Genomic DNA, 16550 nt, shown 5'->3' with positions numbered 1-16550 from the left:
CTAGCCTGAAGGACTATAGAAAAATTGTTCCTTGCTGAACCCACAGGAGATGTGGAAGTTTCTAGAGTCTCCTACCTGAATTGGGACTTCAAGTCAATGTTTGGAACAAGAGGTCTGTCCGGGACAACTGTGGTGCCAATGCCCACAGCCTGGAGTGAGATGACGGTCATAGTGCTGTTCTCAATGAACACCTTCATCTTCCCCTGGAGTTTCACCGTGTCATTCAGGTTGGCTATGACAGTCATGAACACCTGAGACCTAGGGGGGACCACTCCTTTACTAGGCTCAGTCCTCCAGCAGGAGCTTTTCCCAGCCTGTAAGACAAGCCAAACACAAACTTAGATGGAAGCCATGGACCCCGCTCTGCTGTGAGGTGCAGGAAACAGGAAGGCTAATAAAGAGATGAGTATAAACAACATAAACGTTTAATTTCCCTAAATGTAAGCTATGGTGTCCAGCACAGCGACTCCCCAGGAACTTATACAACCTGTATTTTACCTTCCTTTATCAGACCCAGGTCATTAGCTCTGTTTTGCTCAACCCAAGGGATGCTCCTCCTCAGGAGAAGGTAATTCCCCCTCCCAGCTCTCTTTGGAGGGCTTGCCAAGGGAGCTGTTTACTCTCTGCTGGCTTCCCGGCAGCGGAGCTGGGTCTGCACAAAGGCTCACGGCCGGAGGAAGGCAGGACTGCTCAAATCCCAGCCCAGCAGCCACACAGCTGGGGGACACTGCTGAGAGCCTGAGGAATATCTCTGCAAAGCCAGCTGAGCAAAATCCCAAATCTCCTTTCCCAAGGTGCCATCAGTGCTTCTCAACATCCCCTGAAGGACTGAAGCCCTCACTCCCCACCGATCATCAGCTTTGGAGAGGTGCCCCAGTGCCCTCTGCTTTGGAAAAGTCACCTCCAAATGGTTAGAACAGAGCAGGAAAGCAGGAAGCAGAAAGAAAACTGGACAACGTGTGCTCTGTGGGCATGGCCCACTCTTCCCAAGAACTCTTGTCATCTGCTTTCTCATGGACTTCACAGACTGGGCAAGAGAGCTGGAAGCTGCCCAAAGGAGGGAGGAAAGGCCTTGCACCAGCACAGCTGTACAGGCACAGCTCTGCACGTCTGGCCCTGGTAGGAGCATGTGAAACCCAGCCTTTACACACCATGACCACCCAGCCAAGGTGCATTGCTCCCTGCAGAGGCTGAGAGCAGAACTCCATTGCGGAGTCAGGAAAAGCTGCCCTGCCAATCCTACAATTCCGGAAAACGTTTATCCCCTAAACAGCTGGAAAAGCAGCAAGAGGAAAATTCACACCCCTCCTCCTCGGCCCAGGAGGCTGTGGCTGGACTCTCACACAACACCTGATGATCTATCCACAAATACAAACAAGTCCACAGTGTCAGGGCTGGCTTTAACCAGCTCCAGAAGTTGAACCCACCCAATACACAGAAGATCAAATCTCTTTTCAAAGCTTTTTTCAAGCCTTTCACAGATGCCCCCTTCAGCAGGGAGCACATCCCACTCAGCCCCAAGCCATGTACCCTTCCTGGCTGCTCCTCCTGCCAGAGGAGCAGCTGCAGCTCCAGCCCTGTGGCTTGTTCCCCTCTGTAACCTACACGAATGAAACAACCTTCCTCTGCAGGTGGTCTCCAGAGACATTCTGCAATGCTACAGAGACCACAACAGGCTCTGGGAGTGCCCAACCCCCCCAGGTGCATTTGTTTGCAACAGCACAGCACTACTGGTTTGACCCACAGGAGTCGTGACAGTTGCCTTCCCATGAGCAGTTTGAGGGCAGATCTCACACCCTGGTTTCTGCCATTAACACAAGTTGGGCACAAAGCAAAGGCAGATGGAATGGGGAGAGCATGGGGAAATCCATGCCCTCTTAGGAGCAAAGGGCCACAGGCTTCTCTTGATCTCAGAGCTTCAAAAACATGACTTGCACAGCTAAGTATCTCCCACAAAATAAAGAGAGAACTTGCAAACATGATCCAGACTCATTTCTGCTCCAATCTCTCTGCATACTATTTCACAGAGGCGTGCCTGAGATCCTGGCTCCTTTTGCTTGCACTTGGATGGAATATCTTGCTTCCACTCCCACAGAACAATACAGAAACGTTGCGTACAAAAAACAAGTTAAGGGCTGCTAGCAACCAGCACTTGCCCCTGGAAAACAGCCCCACAGACACTTACCATCTCTACCTGGAAGTTTGCAGGAATGTCACTCTGATTGGCAAGGTAGAGAGTTTGGAAACAATCTTCTAAGACTGGGATAGAGCCGAAATTAATCTCCCTGGGATGGACGTAGACAACGGGTCCCTGGCCAATGAACTGTAAACAGATTTCCTGTTCCAGGAAGAAGGTAGGAAAAGGTCAAAAAAAGATGTAACAAAGGCAATTTTAAAAACACAGCCAGCTCTAAGAGCCTTCCTAGACTGGGGATAATGATGGCCCTTTGAAGTTGTCAGTGATGCAGCCTGAAACAGAAGGCCTGGAGCAAGTGTGGGGTCTGCAGTGATCCCACCTGAAAGCCACAAGCTCCCATTATCAGAGGACAAAGAACTGCTGTTTGCCATGCTTGCTTCTTCACAGCTCTTCCACATGGCTATTTCCTTTACCTCCTGCCTGCTTCGTTCACTGCTCCATCTTGGCCCAAACCCCCTTCCCAACTTTTGCTGCTGCACAGCCATCCTTGAACACTAAGTTCTTGAAAATTCAAAAAGCTACACTGGTGAAAGCAGCACGAGTCAGAAGCAAAGCAGGCTCTTCAGAGTCAAGATGAGGCAAGTTAGCTTTTGTGGAGGAGATACGACGGGTATTTCTCAGATCTGAGGGACCTGGCATTCAGAGAAGCCTCAGTCCAGCTCTGCACAAAACATTCCTGCAGTGCTTGCTTTAGCAAACGGTGCTTGCTTTAGCAGGATTCAGGGGTGTCCCTGTGTGATGCTGAACAGTTGTAATGAAGCAGCACTTGTGTTCATCTGATAACACAGCAGAGTATGAGACCCAGGGACTGGTCTGGGTTTCAGCCTGGGCTTGTTATCCCATCTCCCAGATTTGTAACTATATGCTGGGTCAGGCACTGAGATTGCCACCTATGAGCCTCCACTCTTCCTCTTTCCTAGGCATAAGCTGCTGCTTGTGCCACCAATCCCTTCTGTCCTTGTCCCCACACCAGCCATATACCACAAGTTGCTGGAAGAATCCCTGTGCAGTTTACACCCCATGGGATGAGTTGCTCAAGGCACACATGTCCCCTTGCTCTCACCAGTGGGCATCCTGGTCTCCCAAACACAGCCAGCTCAGCAGTGATGTTGTACTCTCCCAGCAACTGGGCCTTGAGTTCAATGGAGATCTCCACTGAGCTGTGAGCCTCAATAATCCCAGACGGCACAGAGCTGGAGTACCATGCAGCAGCCTCCTCCTCCTCCTCCTCCTCCTCCTGTTCCTGGAAAGGACACAATCAAAAGCATCTTCAGAACTGAGGAAACTTTAAACTCCTTAACCTCTACCACAAGAGCAACTCCCACACGCTTGTAAAAATTCTCAGGAGAAAGCAAAAAGGCAAAAAACAAGATGCAAGGTGTAGGTGCTGAGCATCCCCAGGGGGTCGAAAAGTTGCTGCATCCACAGACACCCCCTTGGGTGCTGACAGCCTCCTTGCATCAGATTTTCACTGCCCTCTAAACTCTCCCACTTGAAAACAAGTCAAGGACTAGACTCTAAACATCTTCCTCAAGATGTGAAACTGCTTCCTAAAGTCTGTATTTAGGTTTCTGTTCTCAGAAAACCTTTATCTTTGACTAGAAACCAGCAAGGTCTTATCCAAACCCTTTTATTCCCCTAATAACCCCCTCAGTAACATTTGAGGGCAGGAGATGGATGCAAGGCCAAACCTGAGGGAGAAGACAGTAGCAGCCAGGAAAGTCGCTGTCATTCACAAGGGTCAGCTTCTCCTCATAGAGGACTGTTAAACAGCAGGGCCCAAAATTCACGACTGGGTTGAGCACTCGCAGTGGAGGAACGATGCATCTGGGCAAAGAAATGACCCCAGGGCAATTAGAGATACTGAGAGCATGGAGAACTTTTGTCCTGGAGCATGCAATGGAGTGTAAGATATTTGTCAAATCTAATAGAGTAGAGTAGTAGTGTAGTCCTACAGTAGTCCAGAGCTGTCTTAGCAGTTTTGCCCCTTCTTTGCCCAAGGACACTTGCAAGGACTCCTGTAACAGTCCCAGTGGTCCATGAGCTCTGGGGGAGCCTTTCCAATGAGGACCAGTGCCCACCAAGGCTCAAGGAACACAAGACTCCAGTCTATCAGTGAAAATTACTCCCTCTTCTCCTACAGCACTGTTGTCCTACCTGAAAACTGAATCATCTCTTCCAGCAGTGGAGGGCACAAGGCCCACAGTGCAGGTGATCAACTTCTTCCAGTTCCTACAGCTCCCTCAATTCTTTACCCCGTGGGTCTCTACACTGACTGTCCCCAGTTGCACTTGCTTTACAGAATGGCAGCCCAGGCACCGACTGCATGGCTCTGCCTGGGAGAGGGAACAGCACCAGGGAACTGCATCCCTCTTGGCATTCAACTGACACCCACAGCAGCACAGCAGGGTGGAATTCTGCTGCAGCAACAACGACTTTTGGTCTCAACTCTGAGAACATGACTCAAAAGAGCCAGAGGGAAGCAACGAAACCTGAGCTGACCTGCCACATCAAGGACTACAGTCCTCTTTGTAAGATCTTTTGCTCTCCCCACTCCTGCCTGGAGCCTCTTACTCACTGCACATGCACTGTTAAAGTAAACGAGACCCCAGCTCTCAGCAGGCTGCTCACTGTGTTCCAAACCACTGCTGCAGGGTGGTCACAAGCCAGCACAAGTTCACCACTTGCAGAAAGAAGGACAGGCAACCCTTTGGAAATTTGTTCCAGCTCAAGCACCAAACCCCAGGCCAGCAATTAACGTCATTGCTGCTCCCTTTAGAAAAAGGCCTAGGGCCATGCCTGGCTGTGAGCAGAGGGGCATCTCACTCTGGGCTGCTTTCCTAGCACTGTTCTCATGTCTAGATGGGCAGATCCAGCTCATGAAGCAACACTTCTTTGGAGTGCAGCCAGGCAGTGTGCTGGTGCTGGATGCACAAGGAAAGACAAGCAGGTGCAGGAAAGGTCTTGGTACCTGGCTGTGAGGGGCAGTGTCAAGACCTTCTTGCCAAGATCTTCCACGTCCAGCACCAGCTCCAGGTTGTACTCTCCAACAGTGTTGGGACACAGGGTGACCTGGTAGAAAAGAAAAGAAGTGCAGCAAGTATTTGCACTCCCAAAATCTCATCACCCATGTGTGCTGTCCTCCAACTCTTGTTCCATGGTAGACAAAAGGAGGATTTTGCTTGAATTCTTCTGCTGGTCCATAAGTAGAGTCTTTGAGAGTAAAAAAAGCCCTCTGGCAATATCAGATTTGCTAAAGGGGCTAATTTTTCCCCTGACTACAATGACATAAATGCAGAAGTCTCTTGTCTTGAATGGAACGAGTCCAGCTTACAGTGGGAAGCTGTGGGCAAAGTGTGGCCCAGCACATGCTGGACAGTTCATGGCTGCAGAGTATTTTCTGTCCCCACTGAAGATCCCTGCAGTGAATACAACTCATCTGCTGCCCAGGAGATGAGAAACAAGACCAGGAAGAAAAGAAAACTGCTTTCTACAACGGTATCTCTCTCTTTAACAGCAACCTTCTGCCCTCATCCTTGCTCTGCCCACTTGCAATCAAATAAATCACTCTCAAAAGCACAATAATGGCTTCAGGACTTGACCATACTGTATGTGATCTCAGCTTGTGATTTTGGAAACAAGACAGTGCTCCTTGAGAACATCCCAAGCAAGCCAGCTAGCAGAGGCCTCACACCAGTGCAGATCTCTCACTCACACGATGCTCAAAGCTGGCACCAGAGCTAAAGCCCTCCCACACTCCAGTGAAGCTTCAGCCCCAGCAGCTGGACTCTTCCCATACCTTGATATCCTGGGATCCCAGGGCACGGACGGTCCCGCTGGAGGGACTTATGGTAAATTCCCTTGGCTTTTTAGCTTTCATCCTCCAAGACTCGCTATTGGTATCGTCTACCTGAGTAAAACTGTGAACACTGCGCTCTCCCGAGCCATCCCCAGGAATGCAGAGGGAGGCGGCCATGGGTATCGGGGAGGTGTTAAACAGGCAAAACTTCAAGGTGCGAGAAAAACCTAAGAAAATGACACAAATACCCATTTAGGCATCAATATCTCATGATTCCTGATGTGAATATCCTGCTAGGATAAAACTGTGCTTGGATTTTACTTCTTTGTTATCTGAACTACAGCTCATTGCAGTGGATCTACGGCTTGGTTGGTCAGCTATGTGTGGAGGAGACATCTCCCAGCCTGCTTGCCAAGAGTCATTTAAACCCAGAGGGGGAGGAAAAACCAACTGCAGGCACAACCCAGGGCTTCTCCATGCCCATCAACAGTGACTCCAGCAGGGAGGCAAGAGAGGCACAAAAAGGATGTCAGGATCTCAAATGCCACTGAGGTAAGCACATGCAGACAACATTCAGCAGCACAGTTAAAAGAAGCAAAGATAAACAGCTGCCCCCAGCTGAAGAAACCTTAGGAATGAAATCAGAATAAGCAGGATGAATCTGCTACTACAGAAGCATATTCCTGCCTGGTGCCTTCCTTTATTGTGCCACTTACTAAAAAGGAAACAAGAAGTGGCCAAACGGTGATGCTGACTTTTTATTCCTTTGGTCCTGTTTGATCTCATAATGGCAAAAGGGTACCTGGGGCACCAGCAGCCCTGGAATTAACAGCCTGAAGAGGCTGTGGTGGAGGAACACGAGTGATGAACGCTCTTATGTTCAAGTACTCCATCATTTCAGCACCACACCAACCTCTGACAGTGTGGTGCCAGCCCAGGGCACACTCACCAAAGGAGATGTCACCGAAGTGGAGGGCAGGCACATCAACATGGAAAGTGGGTCCCATCACAGAGCCCCTGCAAGGAAAAATGCAGGGAGGCAGTGCCTTTGTTAAAGGGAATCACAGAGGGTTGACCCGCAGGGAGAGGGTGGATAAAAGCTGCTGTGAGAGCCTCCCTGGGTTTCAAATCAACCCAGCACCCTGTGCTCAGCACAGCACCCATGTGGACAGGAGGCAGCCAAAGCAAAGTGGTCAGCAGCTGACAGATTATCTGGGACAGGCCTTTGAGCTGAAGAGAGTTTTACTTCTCCTATCATCACTTTTCTTCTTTTTTTCCCACCCCTACCCTTTGCTGAATGAGGATTTGATCCTTTGCCATGGCACCAGCCCATGGGAGGATGCCCAAGTCCTTGGGACAGTTCCTGCTGCACAGTTCCCTGACTCCCACATCAGCCCTTTGCTGGCTGTGGAAAGGAGGCACCAGAGCCCTCTGTGCACAGGAGTTGGGAGCACAGCTTGTCCCCCGCAGCATGGCTGGGAGGGGTGAGGTGAGGCTGCTGCTGCCCATCTGGCATGGATTATTAACAGAAGTTTTTAAAAACACTGCTGCTGGTGCAGAATCACCCAGGCTGGCCCATCTCCAAAGCCCTGGGGGCTTTGCTGGGTGTTCAGGTGGGAAATCCCAGAGCAGCTACTGCCCAAAGCTGATCCATCCCACTGCCTGCAACAGCCTAAGCTGGAGACATCCCTGCAGGGAGTAGTCACTCCAGCTCCCGGGTACCCACACAGGGCAGCAAGCACCCCCACTCTAAAGAGATGCCAAAGCCAGGATTAAGACCTCAGGCAACACCTTTTTTCTCTGTTCCACCACAAAATGAGGTAGATGGAAGATGATTACCCAGAGACAGCTACAGATGTGCCCAACAAGCTCCAAAGCCCTCCTCACCTGACAGTAAAGGTCACAGCCTTAGGGGATTCAGTCACATAGAAGCAGAATTCTTCCTCAAACTCCCCCAGGATGGTGGGACAGAAGGAGACCCGGATGACCTGGAGGCTGTGTGGTGCCACAATGCCCTCCTCGGGCTGGAAGGTGAAGCAGGAGCCCATGGCTGTGGTTGGAGGGATGAGTTTGAAGGGAGCCTCAACAGGCCCTTTGTTGACCAGGTACGCCTGCAGCAGCAGAACAGCAAAGTGGAAATACATGAGGACTCTTGCTTTCTTACAGAAGTCTGAGTCACTTTCAAATTAAACTATTCACACCTGTAAAAGACAGAAGATGCCCTGTGCTGCTGCATGGCAGAAGCAAAAAAATACAACTTAGAAATACAACTTTGTATAGCTTTGGGTTTTTCATGAAAAGCAGTGATAACTTCACATAATCAGAATCACTCTGTGGTCTTCCCACTGACAGAGACAGTCCACTTTGACCTGCAGCACAGAGGGGCTGCTCAGCATCACCGAGTTCATTCTCACCTGGTCCTAAGAGCAGCACTGGGCATCACAGCATTACCAGTGACATCACCACAGTGATTTCAAAGCTGTCCAACCCCACCATGGGCAGGGCACGTTCAGCTCCCACTGCAGCCCAACCTGTTTACAGCAGGAGTGGGAGATACCAGAAGCAAAGATGCAGAAAGTTCCTTTGCTTCCTTTGCTTCCTTCCCAGAAACACTTTGTTCTTTCTAGAGCCAGAAGTACATCATGGCTGAAGTGTGGTGAGGGACTGGTCAGCAAGGGAAAGCACTGCCAAGTGCTTTGACCAGCACTGAGCCGGGGGGGTGGGTGGCTTTCCTCTGACTCCTACAAATATGCAGGAGGGACATGACTGAAAACTGTTTGCAATGGACTTGAACTCAAATGCAGCCACTTTGTTCCAGCTGCTTTTGGACAGCCTAAGCACAAAGGTGATTTGTGTCTGGGACTGGAAGAAAAGCCTCTGAACATGCAGCTTTTTGACTCAGTGTTGGTTTCATGTGTCAAGCAGTTTTGCAGGAAGCCTCCCAGCTGATGTCCAAAGAAGACTGCCCAAAAGAAGGGACTGGTGTCTCACGAACAACAGACACACCTTTCTGACCCCATCCAGAAGATCCAGATTCCAAGAAATCCCGCAGATTTTACTAGTATCACAACTACCCAAGTTGCCAGGAATTCCACAGGTCCACAAGGCTCACTGCTACCCTAGGAGCCACCAGGATCCACCCCAACCCTGCTGCTTACCTCATATTTGTGGGTTGCTCTGACAAAAATGTCCCCGATGTTCATTTCCTCAAAGTGGAAATGGAGCCGGGGCCCAAGGCCTTCCCCTATGAGGAGCAGGGGCAGCCTGTTCTCACGGCCTGGGGAGAGATTTCTATTTCAGTACAGTAATTCCTTCTGCTATCCTGCATTTTCCAGGCTGCCTTAGTGCTAGTCCCTGACTCTGAACTGCATGGGACCAGAAACCCTTCTCTTCCCTCAGGAGATACAGTACATCCATAGAGACCATCCTTTCTTCTACCCCCATGTTGAGAATGGGACTTTAGGAAATGCCAGAAATTTTGTTCTGCCTCCTTCTGGGTGCACCTCAGCGTGTTTTTCCCAAGGGAGGAGCAGCACACTAAATACAGACAGCATTCAGAACAGCTGAGAGGGAAAAAATCAAAATAGAGGAGATCCCCTGGAAGCTGCAGGGACAGTGGGCGTGTGCCAGCACTGCCCTGCTGAGCACAGACCCTTCCCAGCAATGACACAGGAGCCCAGTGATCTGGGGGAGTATTTGCACCTGGCCCTCACTGTGCTGAGAGAGGCAGGGGAAGGAGCCGTACCAGAGATGTCGCAGTAAATCTCTCGCTTGTAGACCTGGGCTGCCTTGGGCGTGAAGAACACGCTGATTTCAGACGAACCATTCGGCATGATCTCACCCTCCTAAAGCAGAAGGAGACAGCAAAACATTTCTCTTCAAACAGCACATTTCTTGTTTTCAACCACAGTCCTGTAAGCCGTGATTTAGAGCATCAGTGACAAGCAAGGAGTGAGTAACACTCATCAATAACACTGACAACAGAGTCTGGAAGCTTTAGTCAGGCTCCTGCTGCCTGCCAGGAGCCCACAGGGCAGAAAGGCTTTTTGCAACCAGCTCTCTGACCTCACCAGAATCCCGATGACTTCTCTCTTGGCACACAAAGCCAGCTGAGGCAGAGATCAGTCAAGTGACCTTACTCAGGGATGAGGAGGAAGAAGAGAAGCAGGACAGGGGGCTCTCAGCCATCATTTACCTTCGGCTCAAGGGAGAAAATGTCATCATCAAACAGCATGGGATCTCCTCTGATCTTTGCCAGCTCACTCTGGAAGCTGTGAAGAAGAACATCAAGGTGTTCTTGGCAAGTGATGTCCACTCCACACTCCTTCAGAAAATCATACAACTTCTTCTGCTGTTGCTGACATGTCCTGTTATACTGCCTGCAGGCATAGGAAAGACAAACCCAGATTGTTTAATAAGCCACGTCTTTGCAGAGAGAAGTTGAAGTGCAGGAGCAGCTGCGCAGCAAAGGGCTGACCCTGAGCCATGGGGTCCCAAATGGATCAGAGGGTCACTTGTTCACTCCACACTTGCAAGCCCAGGAGAGGTTTCCAAAGCCAGCAGCCCTCAAGAGAAACTTCTGGATCAAAGCCTCTGCCACAGCTGAGGGAGAATCCACCAGCCACCTCAGGCAGCTTTTCCTGACACACAACTGCTTGGAGGAGGCAGGTAGAGATGGCAGGGTTTACTTATCCATAGCCATTGAAAAGCACCAGCATCTCCTGAAGCCATACATTAGTTTTACCCTTGGGCAAGGTATGTCACTGAAACGGATCTTTCAAACCTACCTCAGCCTCAGCTGACCCTCCTGTTCCTCAGTAGAAGCAGCCTTCCACTGGAAGCGGGCTATGATATTACTGTGGTTGCGGATGACCACAGTTGCGCGGTTTGACAGGGTGATGTAGGTCTTCTCTAGGGTCACAGTTTTCCTGTCCAACTCAATGTGGGCATCCACAGCTCTCGCATGAAGGCTTGTGTAGGTGTCTTCACCTGGAACAAAGCAAAGGGGAGTCTTTGCTCACCTCACTGGCTGATGGAAGCACAAGGAACGGAGCAAACTACAGGTAGCAGAAGAAGGTGTCCCAGCTTTTAGCTGAATGAGCAGTTCCATGGATCAGCCCATGTATCACAAGCTGAGAGAGAGCTGCGTGTGCACAGCATAACAACGTCCTGGACAACCTGCCAGCATTTCATCCACTAGAACAGACCCCTACCAAAGGCTCCCTCATTTCCAGAGCTCCCAAAGCTTCATTATTCCCAGCCAGCTCCTGGGATTCATCTGGGCTCAGACTTCAAGCTCACCATTGCTGTTCCAGGTGAGTGTTTCCCAGGCGAGATGCAAACAACAAATACCACACATGCTCTCTAGAAATGGCATTTACATGGAGCTCTACAAGGATCAAGATGACAAACTACATGACTACAAACCAGATGACTAGAAAATAAACACCGTGAAAACTATCATCACCTCCCTCAACACCCACGGCCACACCAGCCTTTCTGCTCTGAGGGATGCACAGAGTGCCCTGTGCAGTGCCCAGCATTCACCTGTATCATAGTGCACTACAAGGGACCCGGAATGGTCCCCAGTCTTCTGTGGCTGAGATTCCACCGTCACCTGCATGGATTCACCAACATCCAGAGTTCCCGTGGCCGGAATGACAGAGAAAGGGCTGCAACACAGAGACAGTAGGATTCTTGGTGGAGAATTGGGGATGTTATCCCTTTTGCAGTCCAGTTCACTTCTGCTCACTTGTGCAAGCAAAGAGCAAACCAACCACAGTCAGCAGCAGACAGAACACACAGGGTCAGAAACAGCTACTGACTCTAGTGTGAGGAGATCCAGTCCTCACAAGATCCTGTGGGATGAAATGAAATAATCTCCCCCATACTCTGTATCCAGCTCTCTGCAATGAGGCTCCAGGGTCACTTGCATCTTGCTTACCTTCATCAGGCATCAGCTCCCCTTACTAACAGAGCTGGGCAAAAGTTATGGCCATGAGGATACCAAGGAGCAAGTACTCCTGACATAATTTAGAAACAGAGCTGACAAGTGAGCAAAGCTGGCAATTTTGAGACCAAGTCTCTCAAAGCACCGTTCACCTGCACTTTTGGTAAATGCTGTGTGCAACAAGGCTGCAATCTATTTCAAGTCCCAGGGTACAGTTACCTGCTACAACCAAATGTTCTTTTGTCCACTGGTGTCTTAACTGCCATTATTAAATTATTTGATTTTGGGAGAATTGATCTGATTAAAAGCTGCCTCCCACACCAAGGAAGACAGAAAAATTATGGCTGATTGAATTGTTTCATGTGTCCACTAACACTTACTGCCGAGAAAACCCCAAATATCATCTAATTTTAACATATATTACTTTTAAGTGATGGTGTAACAGCTGACATCAAACAGCATTACCTATTCTAATAAATTCAGTCTGTTAGGTTAAAGCAGCTCCATCTCTGTGCTGAAAAAATCTGTCCAGAGTTAGCAGCTCACAAGCTCCATCTTTCCCTCTGCCACTGCACCCAGGCTCTATTTCATCTACTTCAATATTTAATTCCCGAAGTTCAGAAACTCTTTAAATCCCTATCAAGCAGGATGCAACATGCTCTGTAGTACTCAACAGAACTGCTGGGAAGCACACTGTAAAAAGATACCAGACTCTACTGGGTATTTATTTTGGCGGTGACAAAACAAGACCTGGAAATCCCAGAGAAAAACCGTGCATGGATTTACATGTTCCTGCCTACATGTTTGCACAGTCAAAAGCAGCAGCCTGTTTGAACAGCATCTGAGGAGCCTATATTGGAGCCTGCCAATAGCTTTGGCAGGCTTTGGTGGAAGCTCCTCTCAAACCCTCATGTTTCACAGCAGAAAAGTCAATTTGCCTTTTGACCTCTGTCAAAATTTTTTTTCAGAGAAAAAAAAATCAAAGCCACTCAGTTGCCTGAGGTTAGACATCAGGTCTGTGCTGCATTCCTGACCTCAGCTCCTACACCAAGACCTCTGGGATCACATAACCCTTAACACACCACCAGCCAACTGAACGGTGCTTGCATATACGGTGTCAGAAATGCATTAGCCTCTCCAGTTCAGCCAACAGGAGAAACAGTGATTGTCTTCTGAGACTGACAGGAACTGCACCAGCTGCCCACAGCACAGCTCACATGCGGCATCTGATGCGGGGACCACTGGAAAGCCACGTGCCTGTGGCCCCCCAGAGAATGGGTCTATTTGGCTGACAGTGCTGAGTAGGCATTTCAGAAGCAGCTTGTGCTCTGGAGGGTGCAAGCCAGCTACCAACAGCACCCTCCAGGAAATCTGGGACAGAGAAAGCTCAAAGGCTGCCTCCTGCTTAAAACATGAGAAGCAACAGCAAACCTCACATGTTCTGCCCATTTCCAGCCAGGGCTGCAGGGCAGCAGCTCTGATGCTCTGGTTCCTTTTGCTGTTCTTTCCCAACTCTGCTATCACCCAAAGGTGATATCCTTTGCACAAGAACAGATGAGCTGCCTCACCTCTGGGCGTTCAGCTGGTAACGAGCTGTCCGGTTACCAAGATTGCGAACCAGCAGAGTCTTCTCGGTGGTGTAGTTGACTGGACATGTGGAGAAGTCCAGCTGGTCAGGGAAGTCCAGGATGGCTCGGGCACCAATGGCCCAAATGGGCACAATGAACTCTTCCCTTTCAGTGGTGCAGAGGAGCTGGTGGAAATAATCCTGTGGGAAAGGAAACTGTCTCAGCACAGAGCATATATCCCATCTTAAGCATGGGCAAAGAGTATCTCCCAGTTCTAGATGCTCTGAAACCAGAACAGGTCCTCAAAACCCAGGCCAGATGGCCTGAATCCAGCCTTGCAGGTCCACTTTCCACTGAAGACACCAATCTCTTGGGCCCTCCAGACTCACCTTTTTCTGCCCAGGAGTGAAGAGGACACGGACAGTTGTGTAGAGGCCCGGTGGCACCTTGCGGCACACGTCATTGGGGCCCACCAGCTGGAAGTAAGGTGAGATCTCCAAGGTGACCTTCAGCAGATGAGGAACCTGCAGGAGAGACATGGTATGACGGTTTTGCCACTTGTGGAGACAGACGGACATGCCCTGGTGCCATCCTTAACCACCCTTCTCTGCTCTCCTGTTCCAGCGCAGCGTTAAACCTCCACGTCCCAGCACTCACCTTGTCCCTGTTCCTCAGAATCACCGGCACTTCACAGACCTCACCAGGGCTGTAGTTCTGAAACACCACCTCTGGTGGGCAAGGCTGAAATGAGCTCTGCTCTGGGTCAGCTGCCGAGACCTGCAAGGAGAGGCCAGAGAGCAGAGCCAGGTTCAGCTGCTGGGAGGAAGATTCTGCTCTGATCCCCAGTGAACTACAGACTGTGGGTGAGTACATCTGCCCAGTCCACACTGGGCAAACAATGGCTCTTCCACCTCTGCCCTGGGCTGATCAAAAGCTCCTGGAGCATGCTGAGCTGCTCTTTTGGCATCCTCCTCAATTATCACATCAAACAGCAAGGGCAGGGAAAGGCTACCTTGTGATGGGAGGTCTCACACTTGTCTTCAGGCCGGACAACCTGAGTTGTCCGGTAAGCAGAGTTCTTAGCTCTGGCCAGCCTCTGCTTGGTGCTGAGAGACATCTCCTTCTGGAAGGCAGAAGGTGTCAGCTGAAAAGCAAAAAACCAGCAAGAGTCTCAGAAATGCCCTTGTTCATGGAGGCTTTTCTTGTTCACTTACTACTGATGAATAATTTGTGATCACAGCCACTAAGACAGTTCTGGAAGCCCTGGAAGTTACCTGCTGAAATACTTAGCACCAATACATTAATAATACAGAGTGCAATACCCATACTCCAACCACACGGCTGTGTCCCATCAGTCTCTCCGTGATTTCATGGGACATGTTTGGGGATTTCTGCTCTCTGGGCATCTGTTTCCTCTTACGTTTCATTGGATTGAGGCAGTGACCTTTTCAGAGAGCGGGGAGGAGCTCTCAGAACTGCCCGAACTCCATCCCTGCACAACACTCAGAACTCACAGTAAGGAGATAGCACTGCTGGCTGAGTCCAAGAGAAGCAAGAAAGAAAAGCTGTACCAAGAGTGAGGTGCACAGGAATGTGTCCCAGTTTTCGCTCTCTCTGTTAATTAGCATTTGTTTTCTCTGTCTGGGCTGACAGAGCCCTCGACACAAGAAAACAGAGGCATCTCCTTGACAGAGCCTCAGCACTGGGGCATCTTCAGTCAAGTGAGCTGCAGACAGCAAGGGACCTTTGTGGCCCTGGCTCCAGTGCTGCCTGCAGGGCTGGATCTGTGCCCACACAGGAGCTGAGAGAGAAGAGCTGCTCTGGAAGCTCTTCTAGCTGGGACCAGCCGTGGCTCTCAAGGCTTTGGGCAGAGTTTGAGCTTTCCTCGCCACATGCCCAGGTGCCCAAGGGCAGGTTGGTCAGAACAGCACAGGTGAGTGCCCAGCCTGACAGAAGAATTCCTGTGGCAAAGGGGAGGGAAAGAAGCCCATGCTGAGGGCTTCAGCTGTACATTGGTTCAACTTGGCCCCGGTGGCACAGCCAGGCAAGGTGCTGGGCTGTCCCTGACACATTCCACAGTGTTCCCTACTGCACCAGGACAGCCCCAGCAACAGGAGCACAGCACAAAGGGCTGGGGAGGGGGTCTGCAGCTTCACTGCACTGCTGGACAACAGGGGCAGGGAGAGCAGGGACACCAGGGCAGTTTCCAGCCTTAACACAGCCCCAGTGGCTACTCACAGTATTAGGTTTCAGTCTGTCTCTCAGCAAAAGAGGTGGTGTTGGTGTCTTCGGGAATCCAGAAGCCATTTTGAAGGGAGGATGTCACAGATCAGCGACAATGCCTCAACAAAACTGGAAGGAACAACAGTGGAACTCTGAAAATCCACAACCCAATTCATGGCAGACTCAAGGGATGTACTGGTGCTAAAGATTTTATATGATTTGAAAGTAGCTAAGTGCTTGTTTGGCATAAGTAGCTAGTATTGTTAGGCCTCTAGTTGGACTTTATTTGAACTATATGGCTACCTTGTGCAATTCAGAGATGGATCGTACTGAAACCTGGGGCTAAAATGCTCAACATTAATAATACTTAGAATTAACAAAGCTCAAATATTATTTAAAAACAGCTTGAGTGGACCTCCTCTCCTTTAGGCTAACCAACCCCTGCTCTCTCAGCTGCTCCTCACAGGACTTGTGAGAGACTGGAATGTTATGGCTAATGGCTTAAATATTGCTATAAAGGACTTTTTGCCCATTGTGACAAAACTGTATCAAGAAGCTGAGAGCAGCCAAGCCCACCCTTCCCTGAAAATGGCCCCTGACTGGAACTTGGCACTGTCAGTTAGGCCGCCTAAGGGAACTTGAGACAAGATCAAGGTGACACTATTGTCCTGTTAGCTCAGGTCCTGGGAGAAGTGAACAAGGCTAAGGGAGAAAAATATATCCCCACTAAAGCCAAATGCAGCAGCTGTCCTGAAAATCAGCTCTGTCTGCCTTCAGGCTGGGGAAGTCATAGCCACAGACTCGTCTGCTGAG

The 16550-nt window shown here is 50.0% G+C and overlaps 1 protein-coding gene across 1 annotated transcript; it reads right to left on the bottom strand.

Annotated features, from left to right (window-relative positions):
- Positions 1 to 13159: 13159 nt before the first annotated feature.
- LOC311159308 (hydrocephalus-inducing protein homolog) lies at positions 13160 to 15821 on the bottom strand (the record flags this gene model as incomplete). Its single annotated transcript, XM_084215305.1, has 6 exons — positions 13160 to 13172; positions 13515 to 13714; positions 13904 to 14038; positions 14172 to 14291; positions 14527 to 14658; positions 15753 to 15821. 6 exons carry the CDS (start codon positions 15819 to 15821, stop codon positions 13160 to 13162), a joined length of 669 nt encoding a protein of 222 aa, XP_084071431.1.
- Positions 15822 to 16550: the final 729 nt, after the last annotated feature.

The sequence above is a fragment of the Fringilla coelebs genome, assembly GCF_963513975.1.
Source record: "Fringilla coelebs genome assembly, chromosome: 14".
Lineage (NCBI taxonomy): Eukaryota > Metazoa > Chordata > Aves > Passeriformes > Fringillidae > Fringilla > Fringilla coelebs.
Note: the sequence above shows the minus strand (reverse complement) of the source record. Positions and strands in the feature narration are given on the sequence as shown.